General features: G+C 43.2%; 1 protein-coding gene across 9 annotated transcripts in view; it reads left to right on the forward strand.

Moving 5' to 3' along the window:
- LOC124000405 (glutamate receptor 4) overlaps positions 1-16534 on the forward strand; it is a 372689-nt gene that overhangs the window by 342806 nt on the left and 13349 nt on the right. For all 9 annotated transcript variants that reach the window (XM_046306732.1, XM_046306734.1, XM_046306733.1 and 6 more), the window contains 3 exons: positions 1444-1817; positions 9659-9857; positions 12921-13168. In XM_046306732.1, coding sequence (XP_046162688.1) covers positions 1444-1817; positions 9659-9857; positions 12921-13168 — 821 coding nt within the window. The remainder of the gene's footprint in view (positions 1-1443; positions 1818-9658; positions 9858-12920; positions 13169-16534) is intronic.

The following is a 16534-nucleotide window of genomic DNA, read 5'->3' on the forward strand; positions in this document are numbered from 1 at the left end:
ATTGATCATTTATTCTGACTATTCTCTCATCATTGATTTGGTTTACTTACTTAAGCAATTTGATGTTTTTCTGCATAATTGTCTAGTGTTTGTTGGGCATATTACTCTGTTTAAATAACACCGTTTTAAGTGGTCTGAATTTTTGCCTATGTTTTCTTATGTTGGAGCTAAGGTTGGGCCAACAAAAAATGTTACATTCTGGTAAAACTTTGATTGAAAAGTTGAGTAAACAAAAAAAAGGAACCAGTTACTTAATAGGTCTACGTGACTAAACCCTGTTTCTGAAAGTATTTAGACTGACTTCGTTACCCTGATAGTCTCCCGTTACTTCCATTTCTCGGCCTGATTCCCATCAGCTCTGTGCTACATGCCTAGGCATGGACCATGCATAGGCAGCTCTCGTTGACCCCGCTCGGTGTGTGCATTGTGCTAAATTGGGACCCGGCTTCATTAAACGTAGAGCAAAGTATTGGCCAGGCCTCACTCTTGTTCAAGGATGACTGTTGATACCAAAGTTCCACAGGAGGGAGAAGCTCTACCAGTCTTCCCCTCCACTCGAGCTCCCAGCAAATTCATAGGTTGCCCATCCTTTCAGATGGATCCAGAAGTGAGAACGATGGCATGTCTCTTGCCGCATCAGGCAGCACCCCCTTTGTCCAGGAGATGGATTACACCCCTGAGGAAGCTTTATTCTCCTCTGCTCAGCTTGTGCAGGCCAGCAAAACTGAGGAAGTTTGGCAGGAGACTATGGCTGACCTCCCCGTCTTCAAGGCAATCAGACGTGATGCCACCAAACTGGATGTTGAGTGTCCTCCTTTGCCTTGCAAGAAGATTAGAATGGATGGAATCACTTGTCAGGGTAATTCCACATCCGTCCCACAACATGTACCAGGCTTCCAAGACTGTGTGGCGCTTTGGAATCTTCCTGGGTGGGGCCACTTACCCCCACATGATATGCATTGCATGGAGTCATCGGGATGGTTCAGCCCACCCCCTGTGGAGTCTTCCCTGGCTGAACTCATCAACCCTTCAAGCTCCTCTTCCTCTGCCTCTAAACTCGCTCATTCCAATGTCAGCTTCACTGCAACCGTGTATGAGAGGATCTACCGAGCTGCAGCTCAGGCGGTGCAGGCTAAGGAACACAGTGGCACCGTCGACCGGCAGAAGTTAATGGAATTGAGAAATCTTGCTGAGTATACCACCCGGACCCCCAAGTGCATCGCTGAGGCTTCCAGAAAATACAAATTGGATCAGAAAACTTGGGCGTCCAAGTAAAATAACCCACGGCCCAAATTCGGGGCACTAGTTGGGGAACCTTGTCGTAACCCATAGTTGTGTCTACTGTTGTCTACCATTTTTGGCAGCAGTTGCATTAGCAGCTTAGATGACTCTCCAGTCCAAAGGCTAACCCTTTCCCCCTTCTCTTCCCCCACCCATTAACAGAAAGCGGAAATCGCTGTGGCCCCATTGACAATCACGCTGGTCCGGGAGGAGGTGATCGACTTTTCCAAGCCCTTTATGTCACTGGGCATCTCCATCATGATCAAGAAGCCCCAGAAGTCCAAACCTGGGGTGTTCTCCTTCCTGGACCCGCTGGCCTACGAGATCTGGATGTGCATTGTGTTTGCCTACATCGGCGTGAGCGTGGTGCTCTTCCTGGTCAGCCGCTTCAGCCCGTACGAGTGGCACACCGAGGAGCCCGAGGAGGGCACCGACGGTCCGCCCAGCGACCAGCCCCCCAACGAGTTCGGCATCTTCAACTCCCTCTGGTTCTCCCTGGGCGCCTTCATGCAGCAGGGCTGTGACATCTCCCCCAGGTGAGAGAGAGATGCATTACTACTTAGACTGCATGATATACTACTACTACAGTACATGCATACTACTACAATACACACTTACTACTACAGCAATATATTCTGATACATTATACCGAAACATCCCCCAGCTGGGAGATAAATATTACTACTACTACTACTACTACTACATGAAATACATCCTATTACATTACACCCAAACATTCCTTAGGTGAGAGACAAACACACACACATACATTACACACATTGAGGGGACATCCAAATGTCCCCTCAATGTCCTTTTCTTTATTGGGTTAAGTGTTAAAGGCTTGTTGACATTGATAACAGCTGCCTCGGGATGTTATGAATCATAGAGGATACAGGTTTCATTCGCTGGCTAACTATTAGTCTCTTCACTGTCTGTTGCTGAACAAACATAGTTACTCCACTCTGTAAAATTGCAATTTGCACCCTAGTTTTCTTCATGCATTTTCACACCAAAATCGCCGCTTTATGTCACAGAAGTGAAAATAACTGAATGTCATTGGCCTGTAGATTTGTAATGAGTATGTCTTATATCGGCTTTTCGTTTGTAGTCACTGTCACTGCTATGCTTTACTGTGTGTGTGTGTGGGGGGGGTGCACTGTGATCTGTCTGTTTCAGCATTTATCATCTGCTTTAGAGGGAAATTGCACTGCTGTCCCATTGTCTTTGATGTGTCTGGTGGGTATTTGTGCTATGTTTCTGTATTTCTGCATTCAACAGGCACGAGAGGTCAAAGGGTATATCATTCATTACTTACTATTAGCTACCTCTCGTACGATCATGAACCACAGAAAACTACTCCGTAACCATTCAGTGCTGGGTGTCATTGCTTCCGGGTCAAGCTTCCTGTCTGTGACACACTTTTCTGCCCACTCAGCATCTGCTTGCTGTCCTGTCGTCGTGATAAGGATCTTTATGGTTTCTGTAGTTCTTTTTATAGTAATTTCACGACAGACCTGGGTCAAATAGCCTACATAATATCCTGTGTCAAATACTTAAATGCGTTTGAAGTGTGCACTTTTAGGACTATTTACTCTGTTATACCAGGAAAACTAAAACAAGCACAGCTCAAAGTTTTGAAAGTACTTGAGGTATGTATTTGACATGTGTCAAATAGGTCCTAAGTCTGCTTTATGATCCCTGGAGTTATTTTAAAGGTAGACTCAGCGATATGAAGTTAGCATTACATTATCAGTTGTGGGGACTTCCGCAAAACACACAAAGACAGCCGAAAGCAAAAGGTTGATCTCCCCTGCATTATCGTTGGTTCATACTGCTGCTCGTGGTCACATCATATAGCTGAGTTTTAGTTTCAGCTCTTCTAGTCTTTAATGGTTCCTATATATCTCTTAGTACCGTTAAGGTTCCTACATACTGTAGATCATAGTCTTTAAGATTAAGAATGGAATAAGACTGAGAGGAGGGACCAAAACCAGCCTGTATTTTTCAGCCCTCCTACACAGGACCAGAGCAGAGGTATACACAAGATGGAGAACACTAAGGTACATTAGAAGAGAGCACCGTCAAAATTATAGTGCCCGTTACGTAGCATCCTAAAACATCCTATAGCACCTCTACCCTTGAGGGAGCTATAGTGGGCCTATGATTTTGACTTAAGTCCACTTCATTTTAAGTAGTCCACTTGGGAAGGGATCCTCATCCACCAAATACTGTATACAATTCCATAAACTTTCCCAGAATCCTCAGGTTTTCCCAGTAATCCCAGTTCGGGATTCTCGCAATCAAGAGGGAATACGCAAGAAAAGTATCATCCAACTGGGATTCCTCCAACTGGGAATTTCTGGAAAACCTGGGAATTTTGGGATGTTTTTCTGGAATTTTATGACCTGCTACTGTTTAGTAATTTAGTCAGCATCTATTATTTAGTATTGAAACATTTAGAATTGATACATTTTGTCTACATTGTCCTTTTGTCTCTCCACAGTGTGGCCTGCCTACTGTGCCTGTCTGTCCCACATCTGTCACAGATACAGTTAAAGTAATCCCACGGGCCCTGCCCCAATCTGTCACCAAAAGAGCCCTTGTTCACTCTGGAGGGGTTGACTAAAGTTTACCTTGACAAGGGGACGTGTAAATCCCCTCCACCGAGGGATTAGGTGACTTTTGGGAGTGTGGAGGAAATGAGGGAATGACAAGGGCACTGTTTTAGTGATGGGTTTGAGGCTATGCCACACCACTCATCTGTAGTGATGATAAGGAAAGGAAGCTGGCGTACGTGTAAGGCATATACAGGAATCCATCTCACACTGATAACATACACAGTCCAATCAGAGATGATGACCCAGTGGTGAGATGATTGACAGGTCTAAAGGTTATTCGCTACTGAAGTTCCGTCTTTTACCTTAATGAATGTTAATTCCGCTTCTCTCACACACATACAGACACTCTCACTCACTCACTCACACACACACACACACACACACACACACACACACACACACACACACACACACACACACACACACACACACACACACACACACACACACACACACACACACACACACACACACACACACACACACACACACACACACACGTCTCCCCAAGGCACCCCATAATAATTTATGCAGTAATTCATATCCCTGTGTGCTCGTCTCCGATGGTAATGCCGGGTCTCCGTGGCAACGGAGAGGGGAGTGTTTGTGGGTGAAGTGGTGACATGGGATCTCCCTAATTGAGAACAAATCCCAGTTTAGAGTCACTAAAGATGCAGGCTGTCTATTCCCTATATATTGCACTACCTTTGACCTGAGTCCAATGCCACGCTGTTATAGACTCAGGAGACAGACAGATACTTCATTATTTACATTATTAAGATATGCACAATACCATAATAAAATTAAATCTTTGTGGATGCTGAAGGCAGTACTTTCTGTAATTGTAATTTTCTGTGTATGTTTATAACTTATGGCTACTTTCTATGTTTAAACCTTTTTTCAGCCAGAACAAATTATATTGACAATAACAACCTGGGTACACCTTGACTCGTGTTGGTTAACACGTTATCCGATCATCCCCAGATATATCCACAGACAGTTTGATCTGGGTGTGATTGGTCTACACTGTGCTCACCGGTTGGCCTGATTGGATGGGGTGCGATTGGTTCGGTCTGTTCTTGAAGGCCGCCTTCCTCTAGTCTAGTCTAATTTAACAGGTGCGATTGGTTTGGCATGTTTGGTCAGTGCTGATTGCTTCAGTCTGCCCTACCATGCATATGAAAATCATATTTGCCAGACTGCATCACTTGAGTGAGCGTATGAGAGACGTGAGGCTGAATTTTTGCAGGGTCAAATTGATTTCAGGAAATAAATTCTTAATCAGGGCTGCAATGGAGAGGACAGGGAGGGAGAGAGAGAAGGACGGAAGAGAGCGGGAGAGGGGGATAGCATGACTAACTAAAGCACTAGGGGCTAGCCTGGGGGTGTATCATGCTGGGAACAGACAACACATCTTCATTTATTTAGGCTCCTCTCAAGGTCAACCTCACTGTGGCTCTCCTCGCGCTCTCTCTCTCTCTCTCTCTCTCTCTCTCTCTCTCTCTCTCTCTCTCTCTCTCTCTCTCTCTCTCTCTCTCTCTCTCTCTCTCTCTCTCTCTCTCTCTAACTCTCTCTAACTCTCTAACTCTCTCTCTCTGTCTCTGTCTCTGTATCAATCTCTATATCTCCCTGTCTTCTCTCTCTGTCTTCCCCCTCTCTCCCAACTTCTGCAGTTAGAGACACATTAATATACTCTACATACTGTTGAAGTTTACATACACTTATGTTGGAGTCATTATAACTTGTTTTTCAACCACTCCACACATTTCTTGTTAACAAACTGTAGTTTGAGCAAGTCGGTTAGGACATCTACTTTGTGCATGACACAAGTAATTTTTCCAACAATTGTTTACAGACAGATTATTTCACTTATAATTCACTGTATCACAATTCCAGTGGCTCAGAAGTTTGCATACACTAAGTTGACTGTGCCTTTTAAACAGCTTGGAAAATTCCAGAAAATGATGTCATGGCTTTAGAGGCTTCCGATGGGCTAATTGACATCATTTGAGTACCTGTGGATGTATTTCAAAGCTTACCTTCAAACTCAGTGCCTCTTTGCTTGATATCATGGGAAAATCAAAAGAAATCAGCCAAATAAAATTGTAGACCTACACAAGTCTGGTTCATCCTTGAGAGAAATCTCCAAACGCCTGAAGGTACCACGTTCAACTGTACAAGCAATAGTACGCAAGTATAAAAACCATGGGACCACGCAGCCGTCATACCGCTCAGGAAGGAGACGCGTTCTGTCTCTTAGAGATGAATGTACTTTGGTGCAAAAAGTGCAAATCAATCCCAGAACAACAGTAAAAGACCTTGTGAAGATGCTGGAGGAAACAGATACAAAAGTATGTATATCCACAGTAAAACGAGTCCTTTATCAACATAAGCGGCCGCTCAGCAAGGAAGAAGCCACTTCAAAACCGCCATAAAAAAAGCCAGACTATGGTTTGCAACTGCACATGGGGACAAAGATCGTACTTTTTGGAGAAATGTTCTCTGGTCTGATGAAACAAAAATAGAACTGTTTTGCCATAATGACCATCGTTATGTTTGGAGGAAAAAGGGGGAGGCTTGCATACCGAAGGACACCATCCCAACCGTGAGGCATGGGGGTGGCAGTGTCATTTTGTGGGCATGATTTGCTGCAGGAGGGACTGGTGCACTTCACAAAATAGATGGCATCATGAGGAAGGAACATTATGTGGATATATTGAAGCAACATCTCAAGACATCAGTCAGGAAGTTAAAGCTTGGTCGAAAATGGTTCTTCCAAATGGACAATGACCCCAAGCATACTTACAAAGTTGTGGCAAAATGGCTTAAGGACAACAAAGTCAAGGTATTGGAGTGGCCATTACAAAGCTCTGACCTCAATCCTATAGAACATTTGTGGGCAGAACGGAAAAAGCCTACAAACCTGACTCGGTTACACCAGCAGTCAGAAGGAATGGGCCAAAATTCACCCAACTTATTGTGGGAAGATTGTGGAAGGCTACCCGAAACGGTTGACCCAAGTTAAACAATTTAAAGGCCTTACACTCAATTAGCATTTGGTAGCATGTAAACTTATGAACCACTGGGAATGTGATGAAGAAAATAAAAGCTGAAATAAATCATTCTCTTTACTATTATTCTGACATTTCACATTCTCAAAATAAAGTGGTGCTCCTAAATTATCTAAGACAGGGAACTTTTACTAGGATTAAATGTCAGGAATTGTGAAACTAAGTTGAAATGTATTTGGCTAAGGTGTATGTAAACTTCCGACTTCAACTGTAGCTCTGCTATTATATTATGTCATTTTATATTGTACATCACATACTTTAATCTTAATTACCTGTCCACAAACACACAACTCATGCAGACATCAAATAATGAAAAGTATGTGTATGGTGAGTCACTCGCACGCACACACGCCACACGCTCACGCACATCCATGTAACAAGGATGTTAAACCAGGGTCATACTGGTGCTGCCACATGACCCTCTCTCTCCTTCCCCCTGTTGGCTCTGGCCCATCAGGGTATCACCACGTCTGTCACCATGGATGACAGTCACTGGAGTCACCTCAGATCAACGCAGACTGGGGGTAGCGAGAGAGAGGGACAAAGTCCCCTAGCTCTCTGTCCTCACACAGCTCTCTGTCCTCAGAGCTTCCAACGGGAGCAAACCTTACGAGAGGGAGGAGGAGAGAATGGAGCAGGAGATAAGGAGAGAAAGAAACAGGGAGACAGAAAGAAAAAGGATGAGATAAAACAAAATAAAGGGAGGATAAGAGACAGAGAGAAAAGTTGAGACCGAAAGCAAGAGTGCTTCCCCTGAAGCCCTGCCCTTCTCCTTCTACCTTTTCCAGTCTTTCACACTGAAGCTGTGGATGATAGTCCCAGGATAGAGAGAGAGCGAGAGAGAGCGAGAGAGAGCGAGAGAGAGAGAGAGAGAGAGAGAGAGAGAGAGAGAGAGAGAGAGAGAGAGAGAGAGAGAGAGAGAGAGAGAGAGAGAGAGAGAGAGAGAGAGAGAGAGAGAGAGAGAGAGAGAGAGAGAGAGAGAGAGAGAGAGAGAGAGAGAGAGAGAGAGAGAGAGAGAGAGAGAGAGAGAGAGAGAGAGATTGTTGGAGGGAAACTAGAGAGATAAATAAAGGAGAGAATGTTGAAGGTGGAGAGGGAGATTACGAGAGAGGGGGAGGGGGAGAGCCTGAGGGGAGAGAACCAGAGAGAGTACCAGAGAGAGTATGATGAAGGGGGAGAGGCTCATAATCTGCATTCAAATCCAGAGGCAGAGTTAACAGAGTTTATACGTGAACTATTCTGCAGCAAAGCCTTCTGTGTTCAGTTAAACATGCTTTGCTGCTGGGGCTCTCAGGTTGGTGAGATCTTTGCTGTGTGGGGTGGGGGTGTGTGTGTGTGCATGCATGCATGTGTGAGATTGTGACTGAGACATTGGGACAAGTTGGTGGCAGGTGCTAGGGATAAGACTAGAAGGGGACACGGTGTGCCCTGTCCTAAGCGACAAGGGGAACAGGGGTAAGTGATGTGGAGACACTATAGCATTGACTGAGGTGGAATCTGCCTTTTTTTTACCCTTTTCACATTACTGAGCAGAGCTGACCTGGGGGAACATCCACCATAGTCGCTGCATGCTGGAATGAAAGGTTCAGGTCGGCACGGTAGTGCCGGTTTGGTTCAGGTCTGCATGTGTGAAATAGTGTGAAAAGGCAATTAGTGTGATAAAACAACAGGAACTGAAGGGTTTTCATAGAGCCTCTCTCTCTGTGTTTGGTTCACGCCAAGGGGGGAGAGAGAATGTTGTTTGTTCACTCCAATGCACCATTTTGTTTGAGATTCTCCTCACGACCTTCCCCTGCTCACTCGAGAGTCGGTGAGTTATCTGTCTCCCTTGAGCCAACAAACAAGACGAGAACAGAGCTGAACAGAGGGAGCTCTGTGTGATGTCGTCAGCTCTTTTCATCCCACCAATAAACAGAAAGAGAGAAAGAAAGAAAGAAAGAAAGAAAGAGAAAGAAAGAAAGAAAGAAAGAAAGAAAGAAAGAAAGAAAGAAAGAAAGAAAGAAAGAAAGAAAGAAAGAAAGAAAGAAAGAAAGAAAGAAAGAAAGAAAGAAAGAAAGAAAGAAAGAAAGAAAGAAAGAAAGAAAAAAGGAAAGAGGGACCACAGCACGCTACCTGGTTGACACACAAACACATTGGGTTTTAATGAGCCACTCTGCCTTAAGGTGGATTTGAAAATGGGTTGGATGACAGTGTTCAGTCAGTGTCCTCTCAGAGCTTGTTCCATTGTATAAGTTCTTCTTTTTTTAGATCTATAATTTTTGTGGGTTTTTATTTATTGAGAAAGGACAGTTAAGGGGCTGCAATAAAGATTGCGAGTTAGAAGGGCAGTGGACTGGATTTGAACCCATGCCAACTTTGGAATACATGTGGCAGGGTCAGCAGCTCTAACTGGTTTACCACACAGGTCACCTATAACGTTGTCTGTAATTCACTCTCACTACTTGATATAGTTTGTGGATTTGTGTTGATTCATAATTATTTTTTGTTATTGATGGACTCTGCGCTCTATCACACCCCCCTACTCTTCTCACTCTTCTCCTATTCCTTCACTCCTTCTCATTCTCACCTCCTGCTGTGGCACCCTTATTCCTCTTCATCCTATCCTCCCTCCTTCTACCCGTCCTCTCCCTTCTCCCCTCCTCTCCCTCCTTTCCTCTCCTTCCTCCTCTTCCTCCCTCTCTTCCCCAGGTCTCTATCTGGGCGTATCGTGGGTGGTGTGTGGTGGTTCTTCACCCTCATCATCATCTCCTCCTACACGGCCAACCTGGCTGCTTTCCTCACAGTAGAGAGGATGGTGTCGCCCATAGAGAGTGCTGAAGACCTGGCTAAACAGACAGACATAGCCTACGGCACCCTAGACTCCGGCTCCACTAAAGAGTTTTTCAGGGTGAGTATAGTACTGGACTGGATACAAGCTGTGTCTGAATTCTCATATTATGGCCTTGTCCTATTTCATAGACTATTTGTGTATGTAGGAATGAAATGTTTTAGCTAGTAGCTGCGTCGTTCCACGAAAAGTGCCGTTGATATTTTAAGAAATAATTGTGCACCAATATTGCATTTTAAAAGCCTGTTATATTTAATTAAGTGACTTTAATATAGACCACATGGAGAATTCAATTCATCTGATTTTCAATTTATATAAAGGATATCTGAAGTGCCAAAATTCTGCATTTTGACATGTCCCTCCGTCAACCCTGTGTCACTTCTAGGAAGATTTCAACCACTTAATCCCTAAATGTATCTAAGTTTCACCATCATTAAAAAGTACTAGCTATTTTGTTGCTTTGGCAGTAATTTCTGCAGATTAGTGATTCATTTACATCTGTCCCTCATTTTAAGGTCAACCCTGTTACGTGAATTTAACTCTTTTATTAATATGGTGAAACTCTTCCTTTTAAAATATTTCTTTCAAAAGCTGGTTCTACTCTTTTTGGCAATTTTCAGGTGGAAAACTGAGAGGGTCGAGCAATTCTTTTAATAACAAAAAAATATTATTATTTCACCTTTATTTAACCAGGTAAGCTAGTTCTCATTTACAACTGTGACCTGGCCAAGATAAAGCAAAGCAGTGCGACAAAAACAACACCGAGTTACACATGGCATAAACAAGCATACAGTCAATAACACAATATATATATTTTTTAAGTCTATATGCAGTGTGTGCAAATGGCGTGAGGAGGTAAGGTAATAAATAGGCCATAGTAGCGAAGTAAAAACAATTTAGCAAATTGACACTGGAGTGATACATGTGCAGATGATAATGTGCAACTGGAAATACTAGTGTACAAAAGAGCAGAAAAGTAAATAAAAACAATATGGGGATGAGGTAGGTAGATTGGATGGGCTATTTACAGATGGGATATGTACAGCTGCAGCGATCGGTTAGCTGCTCAGATAGCTGATGTTTAAAGTTAGTGTTTAAATATAAGTCTCCAGCTTCATCGATTTTTGCAATTTGTTCCAGTCATTAGCAGCAGAGAACTGGAGGGAAAGGCGGCCAACGGAGGTGTTGGCTTTGGGGATGACCAGTGAGATATACCTACTGGAGCGCGTGCTACGGGTGGGTGTTGTTATCGTGACCAGTGAGCTGAGATAAGGCGGAGCTTTACCGACCAAAGACTTATAGATGACCTGGAGCCAGTGGGTCTGGCGACGAATATGTAGTGAGGGCCAGTTGACTAGAGCATACAGGTCGCAGTTGTGGGTGGTATATGGGGCTTTGGTGACAAAACGGATGGCACTGTGATAGACTGCATACAGTTTGCTGAGTAGAGTGTTGGAGTTTATTTTGTAAATGACATCGCCGAAGACTAGGATCGGTAGGATAGTCAATTTTACTTGGGTATGTTTGGCGGCGTGAGTGAAGGAGGCTTTGTTGCAAAATAGAAATCTGATTCTAGGTTTAATTTTGGATTGTAGATGTTTAATATGCATAACACGTCAACCCTCTTACCCAGATAGACAGGCTAGAAATGTTTTTTAAATGTAACCTCTCCACAGTTCCTAAACAATTTCAATGCAATTTTATGACTCAAAGAAGTGTCTTCAACTAGAAGGTACTTTAAAAAAAACTCTCCTAACTGTGCCATGGAGGAATTAGAGCCAGCACACTTGTAGTTGTTTCATTTGGAATCCAACCCTGCATTCCCAACGTCACACAATTACTGGTATTGTTTACGCAATTTAAAAAACGGTACATTATAAATCGCATTCTGGGTCAGGTGGGCATGATTTGAGTGCTTGTTCTATTGCCAACGTGACTAGCTAAGTTATTAAATACAATATTTCAGTGTTAGGCTTTCACAAGGCAATTCGAAGAAACTGATGGTAATTTTGGTGTGCATAGAAGGGTAGCATGAGTGCATTCAGATGCATGTGCCCTGCAAATGTTCTTCTCTATAAACAAACATAGGCTCAATCTGTTCAGAACAACCCAGGTTACGGCGCCATGTGATCTTGTAACTGTACACCAAACACTGATCATAAACGTTGACACTGTATACGACGTGAGTTTTATGATATGGGAATGTGAAGTGCACATTTAGACTCACGGGTGTTTGGCTTGTATGCCATGCAAGATGACATGGCATCATACCCTGGGTTGTTCTGAACAGAATGAGCCAGTGTTTGTTTATAGCGAAGAATGCACACGCACCTGAATGCACTCATGCCTCCTTCCTATGCAGCACCAAAATTACCATCCGCTTCTTTGAATTGCCTTGTGAAAGCCTAACACTGTAAGATTGTATGACATCAAAGCTGTACTGATTATAATCCTCAACATCTCATCTTTCAAAATACATTGAGTCATCTTCATGTACAGCATTTCCCTCACTCAGACAACAACAAATGTGCAATTTACCGGGAAGGACGGGGTAATCTTCTTGTCACGCGCGCGCGGTGCTCTAGTTCAGAACAGTTGTCAGTCAAAACCAATACAGCGCTGTGAAATGCAGAGCATGTTACTGTACAGCCACTTATTAGTGCCCAAACCGGAAATGTTCAACCCGTATGTGGGTACGAATGTTAAGGGCTACCGTCTTGAGATGGGAAAACATGTTTTTGTTATGAAGTTGAACATGTGCTCTTTATGACAGAAAGTTTCTTTTGACCAAGTTACACTTCTGAAAAGGCTCCGAATTGGTGGAACGACCCAGCTACTAGAAAGAAAAATATAGTATGAGAATTCAGGGTAAGTAGTACTGGACTGATCAGCTCTGACACACACAAACACACGCATGACACCATACTGGTCAGATCATTCAAGTCGTTCACTCAGGGAGGAGTTTTTACAGTAACTGTTTTCAGTCCACACTCGCTCCTCCACCAGTAACTCTGTACTATACGTTAACCCCATCCATGTCCTCGTCTCTACTTGGCTGTGCTCTTTCTATGCTCTCTCCACCCTCCTCCACCCCTCCCCTGATCTGCCCCAAACCAACCACAGAGGTCAAAGATCGCAGTCTACGAGAAGATGTGGGGCTACATGAAGTCGGCCGAACCGACTGTGTTTACCAAGAACACCCAGGAGGGGGTTGTACGTGTGCGGAAGAGCAAAGGGAAGTACGCTTTCCTATTGGAGTCAACCATGAACGAGTACACGGAACAGCGGAAGCCCTGCGACACCATGAAGGTCGGCGGCAACCTGGACTCCAAAGGATACGGAGTGGCCACCCCCAAGGGTTCACTGTTAAGGTGGGTGGAGTGGTATAACAATATGTCCAAGCCGTGCGTGTTGTTATGTTATTCCACCTTCCCTGGCGTGCTGCCTGAATATGTATAGTAACGCTCATATAACGCTCATCTAACACTTCTTTTTTTGTTAAGTTTGAGTTATGGTGAGTTTGGTTTGGGACAATTTTTTCATGTTCATGAAGGTATAGGTGTAGTGGCTTTTACATTTGTGTTTGGTGTGGCGTGGCATGCGGTCATGGCAACAGTTGGTGTTGTTGCAGCTCTACTTCCTTGTTGCCAGGTAATGTTTGTGCAGCTTTATGTTGGTGTGCCAGTAGGAGACAAAACAGCATGTTGATATGCCTTAATAATATTCTTAAGTATTACTATGACCAATGTCGCAGAATTCTGTTAACTTTCCCCAAATTCCTGGATTTCCTGCTTATTCCCCCCGGAATCTGTGAATATCACGAACTGGAATTTCTGGAAAACCTGGGAATTTGGGGAAAATTACCGGAATGTTGCAACCATAACTGCATTACATAGGCAATAGAGTGCTATTTGGGATGCAGACATAGTAAGTTTCATATGAGATGGTGGGATATCAGTGATGTGAATGCTCAGTCCTGTCTGACTTGGCTGGACTCTAAAGCTGATTTATACACAGTGGAATTTACAGGCCTGCCGAAAAATACAATATCATTCCCACTCACCACGGGGAGTTAGTTTCACTTCGCCAAAACTAGAAACTCTCATCTATCAAAAGAATGGGAGCAAGCTCATACTGAAAGGAATTGAAAAATGTAATAGAGCCTAGATTGAGTGTGTGTGTGTCTGTGTGTGCGCACAGTACCAAAGGTTGTCAGGATTGATAAAAGGTCATAAACACGGTTCTGATAAATATAACAGCTGCATAATGGAGTGAGATACTCAACGCTCTTAGGATAAACCACATCTAAATCCACTGGATTATAGCAGTGTGTTTCAGCCATCATAACATCAACAGGAAATAGTGCTTTGTACAAGCAAGAGACTGTGCATTGGTTTTCTTTTTAAATAAATTCATCTAGCAACAATTATGTGACAAGTGAACTAACACCCCACAAAAACAGGAAAATAATGTCTGTAAAGTGGGGAATACTGTGGTGGGCTGGGCATGCACTTTGCTTGGAACATACGCGCACACACACACACACACTATTGCCACTAAACTCATCTGAATCCAACTCCAATCCTGTAAATTCCACTGACGAGCTTCTCTAGAAGGCAACGACATGGGTTTGCAATGTAAACAACGACTGGTACTGGATTTACCGACTGTTTTCAGCAAGAGGAGTCACTGACAGATCACGGTAGTTCCAGATGGCGGCCATTTTTATTTTGTTGAATTATCAGTCGCGTTCCCCCGGCTCGGACGGTGCATGCATCAACCAATGATTGCGTGTCACGTCATCAACGGACGGATTGCTCTAACATACGATGTGGTTCGCTGATACTTTTAAATACCTATCCATCAATGTTCCCCCAAATTCTTTGGGGCACTGAGCAACTGTTAGGTCTTGTGAGTGAAAATGTTGTGGAACTTCCGAACACTGAGACTGTACCCTTACAGTTTTAGACAGTAGCCTATTGGCTATTTGAGCATAATGTAGGCCTACCAACAAAACCAATGGAGCGAATCCCAGAATATTTTCACATGGAAATAGGTTTTGATTTTTTAAATGTTGCCTACAGTAGCCTCTATGTGGTGTTCAATGCAGGCCTATTGCATGAGACTTAAAAACGTTTTTACATTATGAAGGGCATGCCATTAATTCATGATTTTTTTATTTGGTCTGTAAGACTGTGGGCCAAATAGGTGACTGTACATTGCGTTGTGTTGTGTTGTATAATAATACAAAATAAAATGTGTTATTATTATCATACAGAGAATTAGACAATGTAGGCTACCCCTCTGCCAATAGGCTTATTTACATATTCCAACCTGTCTCAAAATACGTCACTGCCCCTTTAATTAAGACATACGGTTTTTACCTGACTAGCTTTTCAAACACATTGAAATGTAGCCTACACATTTTGTGCTCATGTAGGAAGCAGTAACTCCCCATTGCTGACCTATACTTATTTATAACTCTGCTAATAACTCGCTAACTAGCAAAGAATATGAACAAATGTGCACAGGCGTGGCCCTGTGCTCTGATCTGAACTGATCTGAAGAGCACATTCACTCACGGGTGGCTCTGTCTACAACAAAATCACAGACTCGTTCTTACAAAGTTAGATTTGTTTTGTTTTGTTGCATTGAAAAGGGGCTGATATAATGTTGATTTGATCACAGAAAAAACGTTGATCTATATCGTGCGAACTAATGGGGCGAACTCAGTGAAGTTCAGTTTCTTGTGTCTCTCCGCTGCAGTCCTGGAGGAAGTGCGTGGCCACATACTCGCGCAGTTTAGAGGGAACATTGCTATCCAGGCGTTGTAAGATCGGGCAGGCATCAGCAATGCCTGGGCAGAGGAACCCGCCGACTATCTTCTGTCAGTCACTTCTGTGGTTGTCACCATGGAAACTCACAAATCAGCATGCAGAGCAGCTATGTCAGACTAAGCAGCTATTTCACAAGGCATTAACCCTAAAGTGACCCTAAAAGGTTAAACAAGGTGACGTTTAATCACATTTTTATTTTTTCTCATCAGCTTTTACTGAAATATTTATTTTCATAATGTTGCTGTCAGTTAAGCTACATTTCTGTCTCTCATTGTCAATGTGTACCTGATATTCCTGAAAAGTACAGTTGAAATGCACTGAATGCACGTGGACAAATCTCTCTTGATGCAAGTTTTACTCCTCTGAATCAAAATATATATCAAAATATATATCAAAATTATGTTACTACACAATCTTTTCCCTATGGGCACTACATAGGGAATAGGGTGCTATTTTGGACACACAACATGTGTAATGGAGTTTAACCATCAATCAGCTAATGTACAGAAAAACAAAGGCAACAGGGATACAACCAAGGAAACAAATAGAGATTTAAGTTTAATTTACTTCAATTTAGTTTCCTTGGAACAAACTTTGAAGTGAACCACGTCCCAACGAGAGGTTTGTCCGTTCTGTAAATGAGGGTCCTATCTTTGAGGCAAATATTAACTTCCACTTAAGTCAAAATGATACAGTCTCAAAGTGTCTTAAGTGGAAGTTATTTTTCACCTGTTTGTGTATAGAGGGAGGGTGGGAGAGGGAGTGAGGGTTTATTGTTACAGATAGAGCATTAACACACCCCTATTTCCACCCTTGTCCCCCCTTTATAATCCCCCCTTTCCCCCTCCTATCCCCAATTGGATGCTATCGACTCACCTTCACTCACCCAAATATGTTTTA

Source organism: Oncorhynchus gorbuscha, linkage group LG16 (assembly GCF_021184085.1).
Source record: "Oncorhynchus gorbuscha isolate QuinsamMale2020 ecotype Even-year linkage group LG16, OgorEven_v1.0, whole genome shotgun sequence".
NCBI classification, from domain to species: Eukaryota; Metazoa; Chordata; class Actinopteri; order Salmoniformes; family Salmonidae; genus Oncorhynchus; species Oncorhynchus gorbuscha.